This window comes from Crotalus tigris, unplaced genomic scaffold (genome assembly GCF_016545835.1).
Source record: "Crotalus tigris isolate CLP2741 ecotype Arizona unplaced genomic scaffold, ASM1654583v1 scf7180000018125.1543573, whole genome shotgun sequence".
NCBI classification, from domain to species: Eukaryota; Metazoa; Chordata; class Lepidosauria; order Squamata; family Viperidae; genus Crotalus; species Crotalus tigris.
In genome coordinates, this window is record NW_024096837.1 from 281,827 (window position 1) to 308,064 (window position 26,238).

Sequence of the window (26,238 nt, forward strand, 5' to 3'; positions counted from 1 at the left end):
CATTGTTCAACTACAGTATGTAATTCCTACAATATACAACAATGCAAAATAAGAGATTCTGACAATTAATATTATAGGGTATATTTCCTCACATTGACGCTAAATATACAATAGAGGAAAGACTGATGAAAAATGTTGGTTACTGATTTTAGGATAAAAATAAACATTTGATTAATAAGCTGTGCATTTCTTGTTTAACAAGTGAATGCTAAAATTATGGGATTGTATTACTGTGATGCATAAGCCATTCTACCAGAGTAAAGCTGCTACAGCCTGCAATTGTCCAAAATGATAAAAACAAAGAACATAGGATGTTAACTGTAATTTCTAGTCACAGAAAAAAAAAAGATTCAGGATTTATTATTTTTATCATTTTTTTTCCACAGTAAACAACAGATTACAAATACTTATTACCTTGATTTTTTATCCTTTCATTTATAATGTTGACAGAGATTTATTTGGAAATAAGCACAAGCAATTTCAGTTTTACCCATTGGTATACAGTATAAAATTTCAGATATGAAACAGTATTCAAAAATACAAGCATTTTTCTGTAACTGGACCTGTGAGATACACATTAAATTGTCCTTGTTAATTAAAAAAGACAATATTAATTCATAAAGCATTATTAACTTTTAAGGAAATCAGATTCATCAAAATTGTACTTGGAGATTTAATGAGAATAATAGTCCTGACTCTCACCTACCTCTAATCCTAACTGTAAATAACTCTTCAGGCACAATGCTTAAAGTTTATAAATATAATTTTTAATATATTCTTTGGGAATTTATGTTTCATTATGGGAATTTATTCAATACAAAAGCTTGGGTTGTGATGGTTTCTGTAATTAATATAGGAAACATTTTTTGCATTAAACTGTAAATTTTAAAAAGCACATTGAATTACATTACAATTGTAACCTTTTCTTGGAATATAAACAAATACATTACTGAAAGACAATTATCTGCAATCCATTTCCTGGTCATTGACTTCGGGCTCCAAAGGATACAGTTCATCCAGTGCAAGTTCTGAAAGAATGTACACAGAATGTATAAGATTTTTTTTAAAAAAAAAGTTTATTCAACACTGCTATTGTCTAAATTTAACAGTATTTTAATACACGAATAGGGCTTTGCTTGTTTGTGTGGACCAGTTGCTTGCATGCTATGGCTGTGGTACTGGTCCACAGCCAAGGAATTGGGGACCCCTGGCTAGAGAAAAAGTCTACAATTAAGAATTTGAGAGTGCTATTCCTGAGCTGGATAATTCAATCAACTTATCTGGAAGAAAGTAAACTTCTGTGTCTACAAACAGGGAATGTGTATAACTCAACAATACTCTGTAAGAGGGACTCTTATAAGCCAGAAATTAAAGGGTATTTCCTTCCAAATAGAGACAACTCTGTACTAAATTAAAAAAAAAAACATCAGTATTAACAAGTAATGGTTTGACACAGGTATCTTTAGGATAGTCTCTAAACTATTCCCAATGCTTTGGAGCCAGTGCATACTTCTGAAATTGTAATAGTATGTGAGAGAATGACCCTGAGGAATGAGAAGAAGACATCTTTCCAAGGAAACAATCAGATAAGCGGGGGGGGGGCAGTGGCTTCATGGTCAAGGAAGGAAACTTAGGAAGGTCCCACCCGAATGGATCAGGAAGTTAAAAGTTTTGGTGGATGATCTGTACTTTCAGACTTGCAAGATTCTGTTTAGGCAGCTATACAATAAAGCAGAATTTCCTCATCTGGTCGCATTTCCTGTCTGACTTAATATAGCCTTACAATAAAGTAGAATTAGCTCATCTGGTTGTGTTTCCTGTCTGGTTTACCTAGGAGGATTACAGAAATTTGGAGAGGATGGCTGCCAAGGTTACAAAGCACCAAGAGACAAAAACCAAAGTCCTCCTTACAAAGAAAGGATTCTTGAAAATGGAAGATGGCGTTTGAAAATGGCATTTTGGAGCACGCAAACTTCCTGTCCATACTCTAAAAATTCAAAGAGGGCAGAATGCCAGGTGAGTTCTAACAGTAAGATCATCTAAAGCAGGGGTTCTCAACCTTGGCAACTTTAAGACTTGTGGACTTCAACTCCCAGAATTCCTCAGCCAGCAAAGCTGGCTGAGGAATTCTGGGAGTTGAAGTCCACTAGTCTTAAAGTTGCCAAGGTTGAGAACCCCTGATCTAAAGGCTCAATTACAGCGGTGCCAGAACTTTTTAAAAAGCCACAAACATAACAGTAGGAAACAAAATATGTTCCACAGGAATTTAGGAAGAACAAAACTTCAGTGAAATATATCATTTATAATTCTTGGTCCTCGCACTGCTTCATAATATCCCATTCAGTGTATTTGAAGTACTAGTCCTGGGAAAGAATATGGCCCTGAAAAGTGCTTCAGCTAATTTGATGCCTGTCACTGTTGACAGCAGTTGATTAGTTAAAAGCAGCTCTTATAGAAATCTGTGAATCAATTAAACATGAATATAATGCACACTCATGACACGGCAAACCATGCAGTTACAAACTCTAGAAGCCGCAATGACACTGGATCCAAATAGCACAGGTTTTGTTAACATAATTCTGCATCTGTTGCCTTTCTATGCTATATTATGACAGACAGAGAAAATGAATGATGTTCATTTTGGAATAATCATGCACTTACAGGTAGCAGATCAACGTCTACGCTAGCAGTCACATGTTTGATGCAAGGAGTCTCACCTTCACAAGCTTTTAAATGCTGCCCTTTTCTCAGGACTGTTGCAACCCCAGACAACACACCGTCATATTGGTGGAGCACTTCCAGGCAATGTTCATGGAAAAGTTTATCTTTCTGGGAGAGACCATGCAGAAGCAAAACAGCATCCCGCAAAAACTGTACAATTTGCTTTTCATGTACATTGAACATGATTCCTTCCATTTTTCTGATCATAAGCCATTGCCTATGTAACATTACTATCAGAGCTTTCACTACCTACAAAAAAAAAATACAGTTCTCTTACAGATTGGGGTATGTACTGTTACATTTATAATTGCTCTTTTTGGAATAGTACTATTGTAATTGAGACATATGAGATTCTTATTAGAGGACCAAGCTTTGAAGATCACAAGGCATACTTAAGCAATATGCCCTGACTGTAACACTGAACAGGTAACACTGTTCAGGTGAAAAAAGTATAAAGTATTAAACTATGATCGTAAATTTAATTTTTAGTGGCTTACCTCAGAAGTGCACTGACAATCTGTTCCCACAAGTAAAACAGAGGATCTACAACACTGCATACACTTTGTCAGAAAACGAACGGTCTAAGAAAAATTAATACAAAATATTTTTTAAAATGCTATTTTAAAAGATAAAACATGTAGTATCAAAATAAAGGAAAACCTTGCCTTTCTCTGGCCCCAAACTTACTAAACAAATATCTTTAGCGCTTGAAATAACAGGAAGGAAGGAAGGAAGGAAGGAAGGAAGGAAGGGAGGGAGGGAGGGAGGGAGGGAGGGAGGGAGGGAGGGAGGGAGGGAGGACTTTCAAATAAATGTGCTGAGCATCAGGTTTTTAAATTCAGTTTAATCCCTCATACTAGCATAACTAATGTATTTTTATTATATTTCTCTATTATGTAAACTTGGTTTCAGCCAAGTTCAGAAAAAAAGTCAGAGCTACATCATACACAGGTCTTCTATTCCATTACACATCCAAAAGCTGAACCATAGCTCAGATAGCTCTAGAGGTTTAGAAACTGATACAAATTTATGGTTTTTCAGTTGGAAGGCAGGATTAAGATAAACTTGTATTTTTATAATACTTTTACTCAAAAGCTCAAATCCAGCATTTAATCCCTCCTGTTCAAAAAACCGTCATGTTTTTACCTTTACACATGCAATACACTTTTACCTCTTGTTCCAACTGCAGCCAAAGCCCCTCAGATGCTAATTTATCGGGGCGTGATGTGATGTACATATATAATGCCAAAAGTAGGCAGGTTTCTGTGAAAAGAATTAAGTATAACATGTCAGCCTTATCATCCATGTGACTGCAATGTCTTAAAAACGACAAAGCTCTTTTGAATACAGGGTGCTCCTCATTTTCTATATAACAAAAAATTAAATACTACGGTAATTTAATTCATTTCAAAGTGGACGCCAGGACAGGACAAGTGGTAAGGGAAATCCTCAAAAGACGGAAACATTAAATTAATAAATTCAAAGTGGCACCCTCCTGGTGTTTGGAAACAACTTCCTTAATCCTTACCATTTGGCAGGGATGCCAGAGGGTCAGGCTGCCTACTCCTAACATAGAGCACTTTTGAAATAAGCATTTCAGGCAAGATTCCCATAATTTCATCTAACTGGTTGTATCTGTATCCTTTTCTTCCTCACTCCACTTAAATGTGTTATTTGTTCAAAAATAATATTATGGGTGAGGAGCTGGATTGCACCGGTGGTCCCACACCACAGTAAACAATATGTGCAGATATTGTAACTCTCTTGGCTGTCCTATGATGAGTACATAGACCACTTCAGCACCTTTAGACTTCACACACTTGTTTTTTTCTCCCAGAGGGAGTGAAAGCAAGATAATTTGCCTGGGCTCCTACATTTGTTATGCTTCCTGGCTCAAAAATATAGTAAATATATAAATATAGTTGATGGAACAAAATGCTGTCATGACAAGTAGAGTGTTCAACTGCAGTATGCTCATTCAAACTTGTTCAAATTTAAGAAAATAAAACATACAAACAACCTGGCAACAAATTTTATATTCTCTTCTTGCAAACTGATTTTAGCCACTTACTTTTAGGATTTAAAGGTGAACAGTAATTCCGATCAAGCTAATTATGTACCAAGAACCATCTCTAAAACTACTTTATTTCACAGAATGATATATGCAACCATTCGCAGAGACCCAAAATGTATTTTAAAATAAACCAAGAAATACAGAAATCCTCAAGGAAACAACACCCAAACTTTAGAACCACATTTTAAAATGCTCTTGCTTGCCTTATGAATTCAGTGTTTTACTAAAGCAGTAGGATGGCTAAGATGTTCTCTTTCTTACCTGAACGTGAACAGAACTGAGCAGCCAGCTCCTGATGCTCAGCAAGCAAACTTAACATCCTAACAGTAAGAAGGACAGCAAACAAGGGAGTTTCCGAAGATAAGCAGCGAAGCAGGATCTGTGACTGGCTATCGAACAAGCACTGAAAGCTTTATAGAAAAACATAAGAAAACACCATTCAGTGTCTGATTTTTCCAGCAGTTTGTTCATATTGAGCAATCAAAATTAACCATGTAAAGAAGAGAACAGAAATGAAGCACTTCAGATCCAAAGATGCTTCATAAGGAGATGTAGGTAGGTCACCCACCCTGCCTATTGGACCTGCTTTAAATCAGCTGCTTTTTCCTGGGCTCACACAAGGTGCTCCGGCATGGATATGCTATCAGCATAACTTTGTTCCAAATATTTCACAATAATGCTTAGAAGATACAGAACAGCCTCAGTGACCTCCAGATGGGATGGCTTTGATTCCCCAGCAATGGATAGCCTAGCTGCCAATTTTTAGAGTTGAAACCACACATCTGGAGGATGTCCACATTGGGAGAGGCTGTTTTAGAACCCAGAACAAAACAATCAACCTGCATATTTTTAATCAAATTAGCTATGCCATGTGAAAATGCCACGAAACAAATTTATTTAAAAATAAAAGTGGGGTTAAATTCAAGCTGTATTTTTACCTTATTAGTAAGTCAACTGTTGACTTTTCAGCTAATTTCACGAAAACTTCTAGGCACTGATTTGCGATGCGGCATCTCTGGCATCCTGCTGACCTTACGCACAAGGTTAAGAGTTGTAGTAGCTTTTTAAACAAAGGATGCTGGGATTTGTCCGAACTGGTCACCTCTATTTCTGGGAGGGTTTCCTGAAGAGTAGCTGTATCCTGTTCATGGCAAGCCACAGTCTCATTCTTCTCGGAAACGTCTATAGCGCCTGGAGTACAATCTGTTTTCATATCACGGGATAGAAGTGTATTAATAACTTCCCAGCTATAAAATACCAAATAGTAAAGGATGCCCAGTGACACGAGCGCATACTCTTCAAGAGTGGCTAAAGCTTCCTCTAGATTTGAAGCTGCACCTGAAGATGTCCTAGAGGAGCAAGGAGATTGATTTCCAGAAGAAATGCTTCCAGTCTTTGTCACTGACAAGAGGGCTTGGTTATATGCACCAATGTGAAGTTCCAGGAGGGGAAGAAGATGTACTGCTCCGGGAATTTTAAAGCGCTTAAGGTGGGGCATGCCTCTCCTGTTCTGTTGTCCTTCCAGTGAGCCTCCATCTACAGCAATCAGATTCAATCCAGTTAAGGCGAGTTTTTGAGTAGTTCTCAACGAAGTCTCACCTTCCTGAGGGCTTGCAATCTTGTTACTGAATTTCTGTGTAGGTCCTCTACGAAAACAAGAGGGAAAAAAAATTAGTACTGTTTGTGATGTTCTGTGTATCTTCTGAAACTAGAACACATATTACGCTCCAGGCAAAGTGGGCTCAACGACATTACTGCCACTTTTTGCCAAGGGAATTTAGAATTTACTGTTACAAGGAGAGTTTGTCTTAATTTAATATTCCTTCTCATATGGAAACTGCTGTAAATTAGTCTCCACATAAGCGCCATGGTTGTCGCTGCCCGTGGTAAAGGGAAAGGTAGTTCTTGACTTACAACAGTTCATTTAGTGACCGTTCAAAGTTACCACACCACTGAAAAAAGTGACTTTATGACAATTTTTCACACTTAGGACCGTTGCAGCATCACCATGGCCACATGATTTAGATTCGGATACTTGGCAACTGACTCACATTTATGACAGTTGCAGTATCCCAGGGTCATGTGAACACCTTTTGCAAACTTCTGACAAGCAAAGTCAATGGGGAAGCAAGATTCACTTACAAACCCTGTTACTAACTTAACCACTGCAGTGATTCATTTAACAACTCTGGCAAGAAATGTCGTAACATGGGGCAAATTTCACTTAAAAACTGTTTCCCTTAATAACATAAATTTTGGGCTCAACTGTGATCGTACAATGAGGACTACCTGTATATGTCTTTAATTTCTAAAATACATTAAGGGTACATTTATATCCTCCATTTGCATTAACTAGAAAGGATTAGGATTTTTTACAATTCATCTGGACCAGCAGGTCCGGTAAATATGCCATGGTTAGCATCAATAGGGCAAAGATACATTAAGCCACTAATGGCACGCTTTAAATCAGTGGAGAGGTAAAAAATAAATGGATATTTGTCAAACACCCCCCCCCAGACTTATTTTGAATATTAAATTCCTCAACTCTTGTACCTGACTACTATGCTAGAATAAAATTCCACCCAAAAGAAAAAAAGTTTAACATTCTCAGTAGAGTGGGATCAGGCTTACTTTCCAAATTCACCCAATCAAGTTATCTAAAAACAATGAGGTAAAGTAAACCAGCCTCCATCTGATAAAATGCTGTCTCAAAGTATCCACCCCTCTGTTTCAGCAATCTGATTTCTTCCTATTTCAGAAAATGTGAACGATTGTCAATGGCAAACATACACACTGAAAGAAGCAGACTGCATAGTGGATCCAGTCCAAGCTTCAGGGTTGCTGCTAAGAAGGTTGCAGATTCCTAACGATGATCCCGGAACAAGTGGCTGCTTCATCAGTGCATTTAGTAAAAGGGAACCTACAATGGATAAATCCAAGGCTGAAGACACACGCTGAAGCAAGATACATAGTGTGTTTAACAGCTGAACAAATAATATACTCTGCTTAATTTTAGCTTGGTGCATTGTTACTTTGCATTACATGAGAACCACGCTGCTATGTCTTATGCAAGAAACCCTGATTAAAATCCTGGCTCTGAATAGTAAGTGAATATATTCATTATATATTTAGTAGCTGTATAAAAATTCTTATAGCAAAATATTCCCTCCCTTCCCACCATATGCCCAAGTTAATGTATTTTCTTCTTTTGCACTTACTTACTTGGTACATTTTACAGTGATACTCAACTATCCTTATTAGTGAACAAATACCATAAGCTTTAAAGTTGTGGCATTTGGTTCGTATGTGAGAATAAATACATTTAGGTTGCATTCAGAAGAGAACAGTGTTTAGAAAATAACCTGGTTCAAACACTGTCCACACCTGTTTTCTGGATATTAGGTGAAACATTTACAAGGTGCCAAGTGAAAAGCAGGGAAAATTCTAGACTTAGCATTACCTCACATAATATAAGCAAGACTATTACACTGAGAAAAAAAAACAATTAGTTAATTTTAATAACCATTTTTGGAAAAATGCCAAAGTTATAGCAGCAATACTGCTCTAACTCATGAATGAAATTGGAGCCATTTAGCTCTAACTAAAAATTCCAAGTTATTACAAAACACTTTTCAAATTTCTGATTTCATCCTTTAGAAGACTGATTAGGGATTAGTCAAGCAGATGTTTATTAACTAGCTTAATGGATGATTATGCCAAGATATATCCTAAAATTTATATGGTAACTAGAAAAACCTTGAACAACTTAGTTCAAAATATAAGACAAAAATATGTTAATATTGTAGAATGGCTGATGCTAATATTAAGCTAAAACTGTAAACATTTAAAGTTAAAGTCACTTGATTTTTCTTTTTTTAAAATGTATTTCAATTTATAACTCAACGTAGTAAGCAGAAATCATTCCAGGAAAGAGTGCATTCAGAATCTAGAATTTGAAAGTAAGGAATTTTTATAGGTCTCCACTTCCTGTGACTTTGGAAATATTTCATTTCTACAGCAGAACAAAAATACAATAAGGCATTTATTAGTAAATTAAGGGATGATTTACAGATCCACCACAATTTTTTTTACTTTATTTGCCCAAATCCCCTCTTTCCTCCTCCCATATAGTTGAAATTAATATTAAAATAACCTATGATTTCCATTCATACAGGTTTCTAATCCTAATAAATAATCACAAGATCTTTTAGATGAATTTACCTGGTTTCAGAGGACAGCTGAAACTTGTTTCTTGTTTCACTGGCTCAGTTTTAAGGACAGTTATTTTGCTGTCTGGATAGAAAAATCCAGTAAATCAAATAGTATTTATTTTTAGCCTAGTATAGGTTGCCCTTCTATCACAATGCAATCAGTTTTTGGGATTGACTTATCTGATATAGGTTTGAAATGCATTTCGCAACTTCAGAAAATAAACAAGGCAAAACACTGCAACTACTACATTTCAGAACCATATAATGGCTGCAATTAAGAGAATCCAATTGCATATTCATGTTGGGCAGTAATGGAATCCCCAAAGCTGTCTTCAGAGATCTTTTTAGAGAAAGACCAATAACTGCTTCACATCTTCCCACAATACCTATGCAGACTAAGCTTGACCCTATTCACTGAAGTCCAGCAATATTACTGGACCATTCCCAAATGAGACACAGTTATATACATTAAAATACCGATTTAATGGACCAACTATGAAAAGAATGTCTGCTATTCCTAACTGTCCATTAAAACAGTGTCTGGGTGCTAGACAATTGGTTCTTTGAGGATCCAGAGACAATAAACACACTAGTGAGGAGATTTCAAGCTTTAATCTTTAACTGTAGTAGGCAAATTAATCAGAAACTCAAGAAAGTATAACCCAGTGATGGTGAATCTTTTAGAGACCGAGTGCCCAAAAACTGGCCCCGCCCCGCTCCACTCCCTGTCCCACCCCCACCCTGCCTTCCCGCAGGGCCACTCACCGCCTCCAGGGTCCACCGCAGATCACCCAGGCAACCCAGCAGCGCTATGGCGGCCATGTCCTCTCCCTGCGCCCTGCAGCATCAACTGTGTGTGATGGGGCGTGAGGGCAGAGTCTTATCTACTCTGCCTGGCTGCCATGTCCTTGGCTGAGCTGCTCCGTGTGGGCCACGCTTGGGGGCGACTCTCCTCCAGGGGGCTGCTGGTGAGGGGGTTGCAGGGGGAAGCAAGGCTGGGGCAACGGCATGTGTGCCCACAGAGAGGGCTCTGAGTGCCGTCTCTGGCACCAGTGCCATAGGTTCACCACTACTGGTATAACCTAACCAAATAAAACATTCTCCCTTCAGCTGCTAGGAAACCCATCTCAAGCAGCGGAGATATCCCAAGACCCTGGGTGCCCATTCTAAGCACTCAAACCACGTTTTAATGGACACATCCAGATTTTTTTATTAAAATCTAGCTCCAAGTTTTCATGGCCCTGCTTCCATGGTCATGAGAAGACAGCAAGACCTGACCTTGACTCAATATGTGTCTTGGGGTGGATGAGTGCATAACTCGAGGATGGGAATGAATGTATGATGAACTTTCCAGATAAGGAAAGCTTTGCAGCTGTGTGAAGATTTCCCCCTCCCCTTTTCCTTTATTCAGCAAGCAAGAATGACAAACAAGCGGGTTAGCTTAGAATGAGTTCTAAACTTCTAGAATTTTCTTAATCTGCAGGAGAAATCAAAATATGTCACCTAAGCTCTTTGAAATACAATGGTCTTCCACATTGCTACAATATCATCCACAATACTGTTGTTACACAAATTATATCAATTGTATAATAATACCATTACACAATTAACATAAAATTGTGTGAATACCACAGGAATTTTGTTCCCTGCATTAAAGCTATCAAACTCCACACAGCTGGGCAAGAACAAAGGAGCAAGGACTACATAGATTTCAGTGAGATATTGCTAGTGGTAGTCTTGGGTAAATATAGCATCTTGGAATTTCCCTATAAAAGGAACCTTATCAGTTAGCTATGGTGAATTCTTTTTGAATGATTTGAAACATTTATTCTTTGATTTCTTTCTCGGGCTAAATTGTTATTTATGAGATAAGTGTAAACTAACTTGCTCATTTTCGCTTAGTGGTTTCTGTGCTCTCTCTCTCTCTCTCTCTCTCTCTCTCTCTCTCTCTCTCTCTCTCTCTCTCTCTCTCTCCCTCTCCAATTTCTTCTCAACCTTCTTACAATCCCCCCACAAAGACATGCTAAATTACCAAATTACCCTCACCACCCTGGTCAAATATAGTTCACCAAAAATCTACCTACCATTATTTTGCTGAGGAATGTGAACATGGGATTGGGTCCTGAAACAAGATGGTATTGGTAATATCTGAGATCCAAAAGACTCTTCTGTGGGGTAACTTTTTTTTTCAATATGAGTGCATCTTTCAATTTTCACAGGGTTAGGGGGGCTTTTCTTAGGACTAAAAAATAAAAATAAAGTCTGGATTAACTGCACAGAGGCATTTCATTTTGAAACTTTAAAGGTCTTTTTTTAAAAAAAATATATAGTTAAAACATTTACGGTGAATTATATTTCCTAATGAAAGAATCTGAATGACAATTTTAGACATTCACAATGCAGTAAATGAAATACACAATGTCTTCACATGTATATTTTTCAAGCATAAGAGCAACCTATGCATTCAAACACTAGAAATAAATTCAGAGTTTATTCTATGTGTTCAATTATAGTGTCTGGTCTCTAGTTTGTAAAAGAACTGTTCTGCAATTCATTATTTTCAGCTATAAAGGGGAGGTAAGGAAATTCTTCAGGAACTGAACTCCTTGAAACAAATTCAATTTTATTTTGTACCTGGTATGTGAAACAGGGGTCACAGGTTTAATCCTCTCACAATTCAAAATCTTTGTTCTCATCTCATTCATTTCAGCATCTCTAAACTGTAGTTCAGACTGCAGTGACTGTAACTAAAAGGGCAAAGACATTTCAAATTCCACTGAGCACAGAAAACAATATACAACTATGAAAGAAGCCTGCAATTCTTTCCTCGCTTTCACTTATACTTTTGCTCTTTTCAGTTACATCAAAATCAACACTAACAGCTTATTCATCAAAACAGTAAAAAGTATGTTCCCCCATTCTGAGAAAGTGCTAATATTCCCAGGTACACTCTACACAGGATTTACAAACATAATAAAAAGCTTGTCTCTTAAAAGCATGAATAGTTTGCGTTTTCCACACACAGACATGCACAAAAAAGAGAGAGAGAACAGAAGCATTTATTATAGCAATTTAGTGAAAAATATTCTGGAAATTATTCACTTTCAACGTAATAGGGCAGAGTGCTTGTACAATCATCTTGTTTTAAACTCCAAGAGGAACAAGGATGCCTGAGATACGTTGTACCAAAAGCATCACAACAGTATGGTAAGCCATTTGGCTTATATTTTACATCTCCATATATAGAAGGCTTTTTGAAATCTTTCCTTACCATTAGAATCCCATTCTTTCTCTCTGTGTGTATGTGTATGTATGTGTGTGTGTGTATATATATATATATGTATGTATGTATGTATGTATGTGTGTGTTTGTGCGTGTGTGTATGTGTGTGTGTATAAAATTAAAGGAAAAGGAGGTTATGTAAATATATATTACTTAGTTATAAAAAAAAAAAACAACCAAACACACGTAGTCAGCCTGCATTCCTGTCATTGCTGGAAGTCTCCCAGAGAACTGTTGGCTTTACGATATTTCCTTCTAGGAGGTCTGAGGCTGAACAACAGCGCTGACATCAGACAAGCAAATCTGACTTTTGAAATCCCCCTTGCATAGCTTTGGAAAAACATTAACGCTGGCAGAGCCAAAAGGAGCTACTCTGAAATGGACAAGGGACATGGATCCAAATTCCTTCTAAACATGCGATAAGGCTTCCAGTTTGGCAGGTAATCAATGTCAGACCTTAGTGCTTCGGCAGAATAATTCCCCTCCCTTGGTTTCAACTGAAGGGTTGATTTCAATAAATAAATGAAAAAATAAGATAACAGCCAGAGTGGAAATAGAACATCAAACACTTCATCAGTTGCACACATTTTTTTTCAATGTGCCCTTGAGTTACTCTTGACTCCTGGCAATTGTCTGGACAAGTCCTGCAGTTTTATTGGCAAGATTTCAGAAGTGGTTTGCCTTTGCCTTCTTCCTAGGGATGAGAGAGGGTGACTAGCTCAAGGCCATCATTCAGGATCACAATAATTCTGACCTAATGATTTTATCTACTACACTGCTTTTCATTTGTCCTTTTACCATTGGAAAAAGCAGTTTGCCTGCCATTGCTCATTAGCAAATGGGCTGGTGAAATCATTTTGGCTGATTATTTTCAACAAGCATCTATGATTAAAAGTCATTCCAAACAGGAAAAAAGGAAGTTTCAACAAAGGACTTCTTAGATCTCAGAAGTTTTAAGGCAGTTTATATTGGTCATTTGTTAAATAGTACCTTTCTGGAGAATTCCTTTTCTTTTTCACTTAAGCACTCAGCTTTTTCTCTTTCCAGTAATATGCATGATTTCCGCTGCTCCTCCAAAGTAGATTCCATCTGCTGCATTGAATCCCGCAAAATTTTTATTTCTCCATTTTTAATAAGGATTTCATCCTGCATTTCCTTCAACTGCCAATTCACAATTTAAACATTAATGTAATTAATCTACTTGCAGACATGTTAATTTTTATTCAAAATCCTAATAGAAAAATAACTTAATTATAAAGTGAATTGTTTTTCCTGCAATACTAACTTAGATGTTAACTCTGATAAACTGATACATTAATATGTTCTGACAAAGATATCACAGAGATAGCCTCAAGAATTTACCAGATTTCATATCAATCCTGATGAATTTGGGTATTTACAAATAATTATTATAAAAGGTTGAGATTAATTCAAGAAATGCAACCATGACTTTTTTAAGCCTAAGATTAAAATAGAAAAACTTACGACAATAGTTTTAATTATCAATGTTTAGTACAATAACAGCATTAAAAAGACTATACTTCCTAAAATTTCCTTTGTCCAAACGTATCAGAGTTATGCTAGTTTATTTCATAAATGGCAACTGGCTTTTTTCATTTATGAGGCTTTTTTCATTTATGAAACTATAAATAAACTGGAATTACACAAACCATGCAATATAAGCAAAAGTATTGTGAAGGATTAAGAATACTGAATTTGGAATATTGTTTGGATGCCCTATAATTAAGACAATTAATGTATATAATCAGGAATTCAATTAATGCAGGATCCAATCTGAGTAGGTCACTCTTCCAAGCTTTTGGACTCATGCTGGAGCCCATCATCAGGAACTTCTCTCTCTTCAGAATATGTGCAGAGAGAGGTTCCCTGATGATGGGCTCCAGCACAAGCCTGAAAAGCTTGGAAGAATAAACCTTTGGTTCCAGTGACTGACTCAGACTGGATCCTGCAATATTATCCTGGGATGTGTATATTTATCTTCATTTGCAATTAATGTTCACCAGATACAGATGAAATTAGCAAGGAAAATCATCAAAACAATTAAAAAACAAAAATTAGAATATTTCAGACATGAGATGCGACACCCAGAAAAATACGGCATACTCCATTTAATCCTCCAGGGAAAGATTGAAGGCAAACGAGTTCCAGGCAGAAGAAGAACATTGTGGCTTCAAAATCTAAGGGACTGGTTTGGACAAAACTCAGCAGCACTTTTTCGTGCAGCTGCTGATAAAAACAGGATTGCCAACATGATCACCAACGTCCGATAACGGATATGGCACAAGAAGAAGAATTTCCATTCTGGGCCATACGTTTTCTCTGTGACAATTTGTTATCTGAAACTGGTGTTTGAAAGTGTAGAAGCTTGAAAAGATACTTTCAGCTCCTGGTTTCTTTTCTCATTTTTTATCATTCTTTAAGGATAAACTTGGTTAATACAAGGAATGGAAATACAGATTGTACTTGATTTAGAATTGGTGCTTAATGACCATCTGAAGTTATGACAGACTTCCAAAAGCTACTTACAACCCATCCTTGGAGTTACGACTGCCATACATCCCCATAGTCAGGTGATCACATTGGCAACCAGCTCACATTTACAATCAGTTGCAGTGCACCATAGTCATGTGTCTGTGGTTTGCTATTTTTTTTTTGCAGTTTTCCAGAAAAAAAGGGGGGGAAAGCCCATTGGATATGCTGAATTCACTTAATGACCATATGGCTAATTTAACAATGTGAATCAGTTAACAACTGTAGTGACTTGATTTATGATGCAAAAATAATTGTAGAATCAAGTCCAGTCATACAATGCCTCAACTTAGACCACCACACTTTATACTGCAATTCTAGGCCCCACTGTGGTCATAAGTTGAGGACTACTTGTATTACAAGAGAGACTTGATTATTAAAACAAATTCTGGGATTGCAGAATATATTATGGAATATGACTGATTACAAATGCTGACTTGGTTTTAAATGAGTCTTTCAACCACTATTTCTTCTGCTAAGTAGGCCGTAACAATTACAACTGTCAAAACATTAGTAAAGTAGTACACATCTCTTAATTTTACATAAAACTCATACATCAGGGGTCCCCAACCTTCAGTCCCTGGACCGGCACCAGACCACAGAATACTAGCAACTGGGCTGCACAAACAAGCGAAGGCCCCATCCACTGCATGCAGGCAACACATGAAACCACATCCCTTCTGGTCTGTGGAAAAATCTTTCTCCACAGAACCGGTCCCTGATGCCCAAAAGGTTGGGGGCCTCTGTCGTACATGACACACAGCAAGGTCTGCTGAAAGTCTTAAAACTGCCAATGTATAATTTAGAATCTGATAAACAAATTATATTTAATATGTTGGAGGAACACTAGAATTCTTTGTGGCATAGAATTCATTTCAGCAAGTCAAGAGCTGATCATGAAGATAATCTGTAGCTATTCCTGGACTTTGTTGAAACTACTGTATTAATAGGGTTATGCAATGCTTTAGAACAGTGGTTCTCAACCTTTCTAATGCCACGACCCCATAATACAGTTCCCCATGTTGTGGTGACCCCCAACCACTTATACATCACTGGGTGCCAGGGGCGTGGCCAAAGAAAAGGGGAAAAAAATGGCGGACAGCCTTGTTTGGCGACCCCCATGAAATGGTCGTTCGACCCCAAATGGGGTCCCGACCCACAGGTTGAGAACCACTGCTTTAGATTGAGTTCCAAAAAGTGCTCCAGAATGCAAATGTAATCTTTGTTTGCAGCTCTCCAAAACAGCTTGGGATAATGTGACAATTGCAGAGGGCAGCCACACAATCTCAAGAAAAAACAGGACTGCTTTAAAAAGGTCTCAGGTTCATCTTGTGCATTCTAAAGCACCTTTTAAAACATTTACAGAATTACAACTGTATTAAACAAGTTATAACAATTTGAGACTGTGTTACTAGAACTGTAAGCAAACTGGTACATGTTATTATCTTTGGTATAATCCTTTTTTTAATTAAAAGGCTTTGAAGAATTTGTGGACATCACACAACTGTCTTTTACCATAAATCCTGCTAATATAATGTCTCTCAAACTTTTTGACACCGCAGTTCCCTAAATATGCCACCTCTAGATATTAGAAGAGATTTACATGTTTGCATAGGCAAAATGAGAAGCAAAACCAAGAAAAGGTTCTTGACAGTATTCTTGCTTTGTTAAGGCAAGACTGATCAAGTTTTTGAAAATTAGTAACTCCCTCTTCTCTCCCTGAAGGGTCCTGATCCAAAGTTTGGGAAGAAGTGTCTCTACTATCCAGTCTGAGGGTCCAGGAATGAAGCTTTTTAATGGCTGATGCGGAAAGAATTCTGCTTTTGATTGAAATTTTCTGGTTTTTAAATTGATTACGGACATACTTATATGTTTGTATATTGGATTTTTACTTGTTTTTATTGCAATTATTTTTAATTGTTGCGAGTTACCCAGAGTATCTTAGATCAGATGGATGGCCATGCAAAATCAAATAAAAAATAATTTCTTATGGGAGTTTATTATCCACATCTCCTAATCTATATAAAATTATCCCTCTTAACCAATGGATTTAATTCAAATTGTTACTATATTCATTACTGCAACAATGAAAACTTAAATTAATATTTGAAGTTTTTAATGTATGAAAAATTGCTTTCACTAAAAAATCATTAGAACAAACATAGCTTTGAAAATTCCTGCAACTGAGGAGGAAAAGCAAATCAAGTTCAAGTGCTGGTAATTTCATGGCAATGATACAAATAAAATTTGCCACTGTGTTCTACTGTGATATGGTTTCAAATTCTCAGACTAGACAATAACCCTGAAATTCCTTGGAGTTCTGCTATCCAAATATTAACCATGCCCAATCGCGGTTAGCTTTCAAGCCCAGAAAGTTGGCAAATGTTGCCAACTCTGGAGGCATAAAATTTGGTCTTAATTTCTTCTTTATATTAACAATATTTGTCCTAATAACTTTACTTCCGTTTGAATAATTATAATAATTATTATAGACAAAACTAACCAATAAGGATTTTATTTTATATCACAGATATATAGTACAGTTGTGCACACTATCAAAATTATTTGGACTTTGTATGAGCGCATGGCATCTCTACTGTTCATTAAATCAACACATTTTCTTCAACCACTCACAATTTACTTATATCTGTTGAAATATTTGTAAACACATACACAATTTTCTTACCTAATTATCCCTAACTATGAAATCTTCCTTTTGAAACTATGCATTCTTCAATTTCTTCTATGTCTAGGTTACAATTCTATATACAGTTAGCTCAAGAGTAAGTTCCAATGAACACTACAAAGCTTTCTCCTGAATAGCAGGTACATTACATGGTCAAGTACTCAAGAGAAGCTGCATCAAACATTTCAGAACTAGAATTTAATTTCAAAAAACATGAATGAGTTGCATCTCACCTTTTTCATGGCCTCTTTGTGTTGTGCCTGGAGTGTTTCAAGTTGAAATCTTCCTTTCATTTCTTCTATGCTACTTCCTGTAGATAGAGATTAATCTAGTAACGCGACTTTAGTACAGGGTTAGATTAATTTTTAGTCCATTTTTTATTTTTGTTTCTTATCTTAAATGTGGGAAAAGGAATGGAATGCTCACAAACTACTTGCAAGTGGATCTTTCAATTTTTCTCCCCAAATTTTCAGATGTTATTTTCGGGAGAGTTAAAATCGGACCTGGAAACAGTTTGTTTCTCAAGGACTTCCTACTCCCATCCCATCCTTATAACCCCTATAAAGAGCCAAAAAGATTCTGAAGTCGGACTGAGAAAAGGTAATTATAGTCTGGTTTGGAGTGAGAATCAGATCAGTTAAATGTTTCCACTATGATCCCCAATCTTAAGCTTAAATAAAAAAATCAATGCCTAATTGTGGTCATTTTGCTGTCATGATTCAGTACTATGGTCTTAGACGGGTGATAGGAAGTTACATGTGGCTAATAGAGCCATTCCTGCCTTATAATTATGCCTTGTTTATAAAGGTTAAGTTTTATATATAGAAACTTTAATTTTAAACCAAAGACAAAATAGGCAATGGTTCTGCCATGGTTATATCTTCTTGCTAGGAAAATGGAAGGATTTTTTTAATTGCTTGTGTTTACTAATAGAATATTGATAAGCGACAGGCCAAGCCTGTATTTATGCATTCAGTACAATAAAAACCCTGCTCTTTCACATAGCATTATGTGGAGATGTAGGGGAAAAGGAAAAGAGAAATGAACTAATTTACCAGAAGATAAAAGTGGATTTGTTGCAATTTCTTTCCATATACCTATATATTTGATTCATATCAATCCACTACCTCTTATCGATTTCTGTATTCACTGTGTACATACCAAATGATTTTGTCTCAGTCGTTACAGTAATATTCCATTGATCGGGTGTTTTGAACTGATTGGTGCTACTTGGGAAAACGGACAACTGAGCATTTTGCTCTGTTTTGAACAAATTTGTTTCTGAAGAAACATCTGGTGTCAATGCCTGGGAAGCAATAATGTCTATCTCCTTCAAGTCATCTACTGTAAAATCATCATTATCCCCAAATGGATCTTCTGTTTCTTTACATTTGGGTAAAACAACACTTTTGTAACGCTTGTTTGGTGGGAATCCTTCACCATGATTTCCAATATTATTATGGCTCATAGATCTCTGGAAAGGTGAAGATGAAGAAGTAATTTTTGTCTGATCAACATCATATAATATAGAGCTGTTTCTCTTCTTATTTCCAAAGAAGTTATTCACTGACATTTTCTATTAACATAGGCCTGGCAAATAGACAGAAAAATAAAAAAAGTAGTTAAGAGTTCAACCAAATGTTAATAAGGAAGAAACATAAGAGATCAGCAGAATGACATAAACAAATTATATTAGGGTCTCATTGACTTATTTCCTAAGGTCTTGAAAACCAAATGCATGCATATTTATCACATACACCAAAGAAGAACTTCAGGAAGTTTACTGGTAGACCCAAAGATTTGTAAAAAACAATGAAAGAAAAAACCAAAAATTTAAACACAATTATATTCCAGCCACAGTCCTAACATGTTTACCTGGGAATAAGTTCAACTGAATCCAGGAGAGCTTATTTTGGAATAAATATGCACAGGATTGCACTTTAAGCCATTTGAATTCCAGAGGAAAGCTATAAAAATTGATTACACAAGCTTCTTAGAGCAGTGATTCCTAAAATAAAGAATTCAGATTTAATAATACATAATACATATTACAATAGTTTAGTGTAGCTTTTCTCAACTGGGATTTTGTGAAACCCTAGAATTTTATGAGAAGTCTCTAGATGTTAAAAAAAAAACTTCTTAATTCTGGGGACTGTAGGCATAATTTTTATGTTCCCTGAGACATGAACATTATTTTAAGTGTTCCTCCAGAGTAAAAAGGTTGAGAAAGGCTGGTCTAGTAAATAGGCAAAATCCAAAAAGATGCTTAAGCACTTCATAGCTTAATCCTGCATATTTTTATTGAGAAATAATCTCACTAAGTTCAATAGTATTCAGTGTATAGTAAGAATACTCTTAAAGATAGCTACATGTAGCAAGTTAATCAGATGCCAATTCTAGGCTTCCTGTTGCTCAAGTTATATGTTCGCTTTATCTTTCCAGTTATCAAAACTCACAATCTTAAATTTATACTAAAGCTCACCTTGTTCACATTTCTTCTTCTATCTTAGGTTTATCTGAATAGTTCCTCAGACCCTTGAAGGTTTTACCTATGTAAAAGCCGCCTGAGCTACAAAAAGTGTGCCTGCAAAATATATTTAATTAACTGATCGTTAATTTAAGCCCGACTTATCACTGAGTTTTCCTGGCTCTTATGCTATAATTAAATCATAAACGAGCCACAGCGGCGTTTATCGTACATCCATCAATGGTTATTGATGTGCTTTATCAACACAGACATCTACTATTTTTACTTCATAACTCGGGTATCTAACTTGCATCTTCAATTTTTCTTATCGCAGAAAAACGGGGTAAGGTGGAAGCGAGCGTGGAAATGGTTTGGAGAGAAAACAGGGTTATCTCCTGCACTGTCTACAGACACTAAAAGCAGGAAGCAAGCGGGAATTCCCTCTCGCGCATCGGAGGCGTACCGAGGGTCACGCTTCCGGCCCCAGCGCGGCGACGGCTTCCGGTTCTCCTGCAACTCCGCATCCTCTCCTTCCGTCTCTTCTCGTCTCCTCCTCTGCAGTTCCGCAATATCGAGACCGCAATATCGTCTTAAGAAAGCGAGGCAGCCAAACCTCCGTCGAACAGCGCTGCGAAAAAAAGGAATAACAGACCGCCCGAGCGTCCTCCCGAACACGGCTGGTGGTGGCGGCCACGCCCCCAATCTCCACCGACCAATCGCTAGCTGACTCCCCACCAATGACAGCACCGGTGCCCTTAAGGTCCGATCAGCTTTTCGGAAACGGAACGTAAAGCGCCGCGCTACGGAAACGCAGCAGCGACAAAATGTGAAACGCCAAGGAAGGAGGGAAGGAAGGAGGGGCTTGCCCAGTTTTCTTTGTGGGATTATTTCCAAACTGCTTGTCTCCATTATTATTCGTGATTTACTTCATCACTTTCTGGCTAGCGCGGTAAAAATGACATATGCTGCTAAGGGTGGATGTCGAAATCCAAGGCTTTTAGGTTGCAGCCACTAAATTTCTACCTCCCACAAAGTGAAAAAGAGAGTCAATGGTTCTCCGGATTTGAAAAGAGCATTAAGGTGGAAATACAATTTGATTTTTATTTACTTTTGTTTACATAGTAGCTTTCAATCTAAACTAACATTGCAATAAAAATCACAGCATAGCAGTACAAAAGATCTACAATTAATGAAGAAAATAAATGATAAACTAGCAGCGGTCAGAAATGCATAGGGGTTTTTTTGCTATCTGTTGAAAAGGGCAGCATATATCATTTCAATTGCATTGGCCCTCACTTAACAGGATTGTAAATAACTGATCAATTTAAAAAAAAATTGAAACAACACACGACACTTAGAGCATGCCTTCAGCAACATACAACCATAAACACTAAGATTTATCCAATAGCCTAGCCAAATGCTCAGGCAAGAACAAGGTTCTCAATGTCTTATGAAAAGCCAGCAGGGTCAGGGTTGTCTTGAATTTAAGGAAGGTCTTGTGACAGAGAAGGCTGGTTTCAAAGATATTTAACAGAGAACCTGGAGCCCACCCTATCAGATTTTGTGGAATGAAGAAAAATGGTTGCAGATAGGCAATTTTGCAGATAACCTGGCTCTATGCCACAAAGAGCTTTTTACGTGACGATTAGCATCTTGAATAGCACTCAAAAGATCACTTGGAATCAGAGTTACAAGTAGAATGGGTATATCAATACACATTCATAACTACTCACACCACCTAACATTCCAAATTGTCTTCCAGGGCAGTCTATATAGAGCACATTGCAATAATTTGGATGGGAGTGAACAAAGCAACAGTGACAATAAGTAGAGTGTCCTAATCTACGAATTGGCATGTAAGATAGGCCTCCTATTCATAGATGCTCCTCAAGCAACAATTGAAAGTCTAGGAGGATCCCCAATTTGGGTACCACCTTTCTCCTGAGATGTGCTATCCCACTGAGAAACAAAGATGTTAAATCCCCAGAATTGTCAGGATACATGAGAACATACATATGCTTTCTTTATTTGCATAAGACAAGCAGGAATGGTGAAGTTATGTTCACATAACACATCTGTCCATAGTTAACTGAATCTTGCTTTATTTAATCAAATTTTCTGGATGCACTGAATACTCGGAACCATAATCTAACTGCAAAATGAGATATTGCAAAACATATTACTTCAAAAAATGATTGGATAAATTGTGATTCAGTGTATTGTGCAAATATAGCCAGTCCAAAACTGTAGTGTAGTCATTTTCAAGACTATCCTCCATCTGGAGCATGCAAGAATTATTACTGGACAGCCAGCATAACTATGGATTATGTCACTTTCAAATTACCTGAAATTAGAGGAGAAAGTTATTGAAGAATATCTTTTTTTTCTATTCTCTTGCTACCCTAAATGGCAGTCTTTTGTAATATATTTGGCCTATGCAGGATAAGTGACATTATAGCTCTGATACTAATGAGCCCATATTGCCCACTAAGCTTGGTACAACTCATTTGCTATTAGAAAAGATGAACAATGGAGAAATAGCATACTATATACAAATAATTAATCTCTAAGTACTTAAAATCTTTCTTGTTGATCTCTACTGTGACTTCATGGACACATTCTTATAATTTTCTTGGCAACAGCACAGGATGTTTGGCCTTTTTCCATTTTTTAAAATTTCCTCACATATATACCTGCATGTCCAGTCTCCTATTTAAACATTACGTACCACAGCTAAAAATGTACTTAATTTTTTTGAGATCAAGTGAAGTTGTCTAGATGGTGCCACCTACCTGGCTACCAGTCTTAAACATCCTCTTTATTTTCAAGAACATGTCTAAGCCACCACACAGATCTCAAAAAAATTCTCAAAAAGGTCAAATGGGAAATGAGAGTTGGTGGAGGTGGTGAGCATCGTCATCACTTTGTCTTCTGGTAAACTGATGTTTTATAATTAGCCACCACCACTATGGCAGTTATTCTGTAAAAAATGCAGCTCTCTAAGGCAATCATTTTGGGAGAGGATTCATATTTTAAGTTTTCCAAATGTAGCCACTGTTCTAAAAAGATGGCTTTCCCAGACATGACCAAAAACATTTATTTTGAAAACTTGCCTAATATTGACAAACTATAGTCTTTGAAATATATTCCTTACATGGATTAACAAAAACCACTTAATTCCTTGTAGTTGTGCCTAAAAAAGAATTACTAAAGTCTCTCTGTAGCCCTGTATCTTAATCAAGGACAACAGATAACTCTCTAGATCTGGTGCCTGTGGGCAGTAAGAAACGAAGATAACAAATGATTAATTCTCTAACGATAGAAAATGCTCATACTTCTCAGGCCATGAATATGCTGCTATGCTGATGTTCAACATCTAAACAAAATGTGGAAAAGCTTGTGCTCAACCAGACAATAAATCAAATACCACAAAAGTAAAGAGTCCATGACCTTTTAAACACTGCTGAATTACAAATCAGATCAAAGCTGGCATGGCCAGAGATGAGGGACGAAGAGAGCTATAACTCAGTAATATAGTATCAGGATTGCCACATATTTGCCACTCTTGAAAGGATGAGATGCTTTGATTTTTAGAGGAAGGATGCTTAAAGCTCCTAGACAACTTCTGATCATTCCCAATATTACGTCTTTCTGAATGAAGTAGTTTTCATTTTAAGCATCAAGGCACTTCTTACATTCTCAGATATCAGAAAAGGATTTGATTAAAAATATGAAACAATGATAGTTTGCTAAAAGCTTTTTGAGACTTTACTAAAACCTGCCATCTCTTATTTCATTCCAGTCTCATCTCTGCATAACATATATAGGACCATACAGAAGTGAAGTTCCCTTGATAATATTTCTTTTTCTCAGTCCCTTAATATTGTATCATTGGACCCCCTTCGGCGATCTTTCGTCCCGGAAGTGTGGCAGCTCTCGGGGCCGTTCCAGCCACCAACCTCTCTATCATCGCTCCGCCTCTTCATCGGCCATGAAGTCTGTTTTCGTTACCGTTGGCACCACCAGCTTTGATGACCTCATTGCGGCCGTGACGAGCCCCGAAGCGACCCAGGTTTTACAGGATCTCGGCTATCGCAAGCTCATCCTTCAGGTTGGCCGGGGCAAGGAATGTCCAGATCCATTTAGCACAGCCACACTTACTCTGGAAGTGTTCAGATTCAAGAGTTCACTTTCTGAAGATGTGAAAAAAGCAGATCTGGTCATAAGCCATACAGGAGCAGGCAGCTGTTTGGAAGTTTTGGAAGCTGGGAAACCTCTCCTGGTTGTGATCAATGACCAACTTATGGACAACCATCAGTTGGAACTGGCCAGGCAGCTGCACAAAGATGGACATCTCTTTTACTGCACATGCAAGACCCTTGTGGAGATGCTCAGATCAATGGACTTGTCTACTCTGAAGCCATTCCTTCCTGGACAGCCAGAAAAATTTGGTGCTTTCTTGGATAACGTGATTGGCAGTTAGCTACGTGGGTTATAACAAATTGCTGCCAGAACTGAAACTGGCCTAAGACCTATGCAAGCTTACAACAGTATTTGTCACCTCCAATGAAATTAAGAATTAAAGCATTCAGTAGGGCCAGCTTTTGTGTGAAACCAGCTGAAGTTTTTATACCACATTTTGTAAACCTAAAACGGAGATGAGAATATACCTTGCCTGGCATATAAAGCAAAGAGGCCCTTGGCTTGATTCATACAGTGGACAAAGTGCCAAAACCAATCTGTGTTATGATATTTATGTTGTGTAAACTCAAGTCTCATTCAGTAAAACATGATTAAGCAGGATGATTTCCCACAGTAGGTGAACCGAACACATGATTTGTGACTTAGGCAATCACGGCTCATTCAACAAACCATAATCAATGTAATACTGTTTCCTATATAAATTCATCAAATTAATATAAATAGCCAAGAGGCTCCCATGCTATTTAAATGTCTAAATCCTGTCATCATTTTGCATAAAAAAAACACAAATTCCATGCAATCTATAAACCCTTCTTCTCTTGAAAAAAAATATTGTATCATTAATTTACATGTGTTAAAAGCTTTGTTCTTTGAAATGCCACAGACTTGCATAAAATTGTGCAAATGTCTCATGCATCAGAATTAGCACCACAAAGAAGTGCTAGACTACTGGTAACTAATGCAAGGCATATTTTTGAATTACAGCTCCTTTGATTCCCCTTGGAAGAAGAGATGTTAAGCAATCCAAATAAAGTTGCTTTCCTGATAAAATAATGTGTACATCTAGCTTTCTTATACCATTTGATAGTAGAAACCAAAGGACTGCAAAATAACATTACTCCAAAAATGCTCAGTATATTTCCTGAGTGGTCAATGTGGAAAATTATGGATCTTTTATTTTTATGCCAAGATACTGAGGATAGGATTACCTTGCTGAATACCTCTGAATTTTCAATTCAAAAGTTTATATGAGCAATAATCTTTTGTTACGGCTTCCTTGGATTCTGTTCTATTCTACTCTAGACTTATATCCTGCCTTTTGTACAGAAGCTCCAGGGAAGGTAAATAGTGCTTCTCATATTTTTTCCCCCAAGACCACAACCCCGGGAGGTATGAGTTCAGAATGTCTAGCCCTAGCCCAAAGTCACCCAGGGAACTTCCATAGTTGAAGGTGAAGTAAAACTTACGTCTCCTTACTTCATCTACCAATAACTTAACTCCTACACCGCATTCTTGATTTTTACTCCGCCTTTTCCTAGAATCTAGGTGGCTTATTTGGTGTAGTGGTCCTGACCTATGACATATCTGGCTCTTGCCGCAAATTTCAACATTTGCACCACCCGATTGCACCACCAGGCTCACAGTTTCCTAGGTAAGCAAATTCCTACTCCACCTCCTTAGTGCTTTTGCGAAAACATATACCGCGCATTTACAATCAACTCCCAGCTGCTTGGCCTGCAAGAAGACACCCCCCCCCCTCCGCTCAGCAGACTGTAAACATCTCCACCTCCGAACTCTCCCACTTTCCGCGCGGAAGAAAGAGCCCGTCGGCTGTTCCAACACCTCCTCCCGCGCTGACGCAGAGAACAAACAATCAGCGGAGCTTTGAGCCCCGCCCCTCTCTAACTTTCTGCGCGGAGAGAATTGGAGATAGAGGCTTCCTTTTGCACGGCCCGGCCAATCAAGAGACTGCGTGTCATTTCTCACCCAATCGGGAGAGGTGGTTTGGCGTCCGCCAGACGGAACCCCAGTTTCTGTGATGTAG

General features: G+C 37.4%; 2 protein-coding genes across 5 annotated transcripts; one reads left to right on the top strand and one right to left on the bottom strand.

Annotated features, from left to right (window-relative positions):
• Positions 1-328: 328 nt before the first annotated feature.
• Positions 329-20,673, bottom strand: LOC120310133 (ATR interacting protein). Of its 3 annotated transcripts, none has more exons than XM_039348211.1 (15): positions 20,007-20,409; positions 19,400-19,532; positions 18,686-19,114; positions 17,758-17,834; positions 13,279-13,449; positions 11,641-11,753; positions 11,091-11,248; positions 9,017-9,088; positions 7,586-7,715; positions 5,734-6,441; positions 5,057-5,205; positions 3,893-3,984; positions 3,219-3,302; positions 2,718-2,970; positions 329-1,028 (listed from the first exon to the last, which is right to left on the bottom strand). In XM_039348211.1, the coding sequence occupies exons 3-15, from the start codon at positions 19,095-19,097 to the stop codon at positions 961-963; spliced, it is 2,487 nt and encodes an 828-aa protein (XP_039204145.1). In that variant the 5' UTR covers positions 19,098-19,114; positions 19,400-19,532; positions 20,007-20,409; the 3' UTR covers positions 329-960. The 3 variants fall into 3 exon arrangements, with proteins under 3 accessions (XP_039204145.1, XP_039204144.1, XP_039204146.1); XM_039348210.1 differs by lacking the exon at positions 20,007-20,409 and adding an exon at positions 20,455-20,670 and having other exon boundaries at positions 364-1,028; XM_039348212.1 differs by lacking the exons at positions 2,718-2,970; positions 20,007-20,409 and adding an exon at positions 20,455-20,673 and having other exon boundaries at positions 364-1,028.
• On the top strand, positions 20,617-26,156 carry LOC120310134 (UDP-N-acetylglucosamine transferase subunit ALG13 homolog). Of its 2 annotated transcripts, none has more exons than XM_039348214.1 (2): positions 20,617-20,751; positions 23,794-26,156. In XM_039348214.1, exon 2 carries the CDS (start codon positions 23,983-23,985, stop codon positions 24,472-24,474), a length of 492 nt encoding a protein of 163 aa, XP_039204148.1. In that variant the 5' UTR covers positions 20,617-20,751; positions 23,794-23,982; the 3' UTR covers positions 24,475-26,156. The 2 variants fall into 2 exon arrangements, with proteins under 2 accessions (XP_039204148.1, XP_039204147.1); XM_039348213.1 differs by lacking the exon at positions 20,617-20,751 and adding an exon at positions 20,923-21,071.
• The last annotated feature ends 82 nt before the right edge of the window (positions 26,157-26,238 follow it).

What these genes read in the sequence shown, in the direction of transcription:
- LOC120310133 (XM_039348211.1), bottom strand. Translation starts at nt 19,097, where the DNA reads ATGTCAGTGAATAACTTCTTTGGAAATAAGAAGAGAAACAGCTCTATA. An exon ending in ACCCCTGTTTCACATACCAG is followed by an intron (nt 11,249 to 11,640) that starts GTACAAAATAAA and finishes TTTATTTTTTAG; the next exon opens with TCCTAAGAAAAGCCCCCCTA. An exon ending in CAGCTGTCCTCTGAAACCAG is followed by an intron (nt 7,716 to 9,016) that starts GTAAATTCATCT and finishes TATCCATTGTAG; the next exon opens with GTTCCCTTTTACTAAATGCA.
- LOC120310134 (XM_039348213.1), top strand. Translation starts at nt 20,970, where the DNA reads ATGTCGAAATCCAAGGCTTTTAGGTTGCAGCCACTAAATTTCTACCTC. An exon ending in GATTTGAAAAGAGCATTAAG is followed by an intron (nt 21,072 to 23,793) that starts GTGGAAATACAA and finishes ATTTCATTCCAG; the next exon opens with TCTCATCTCTGCATAACATA.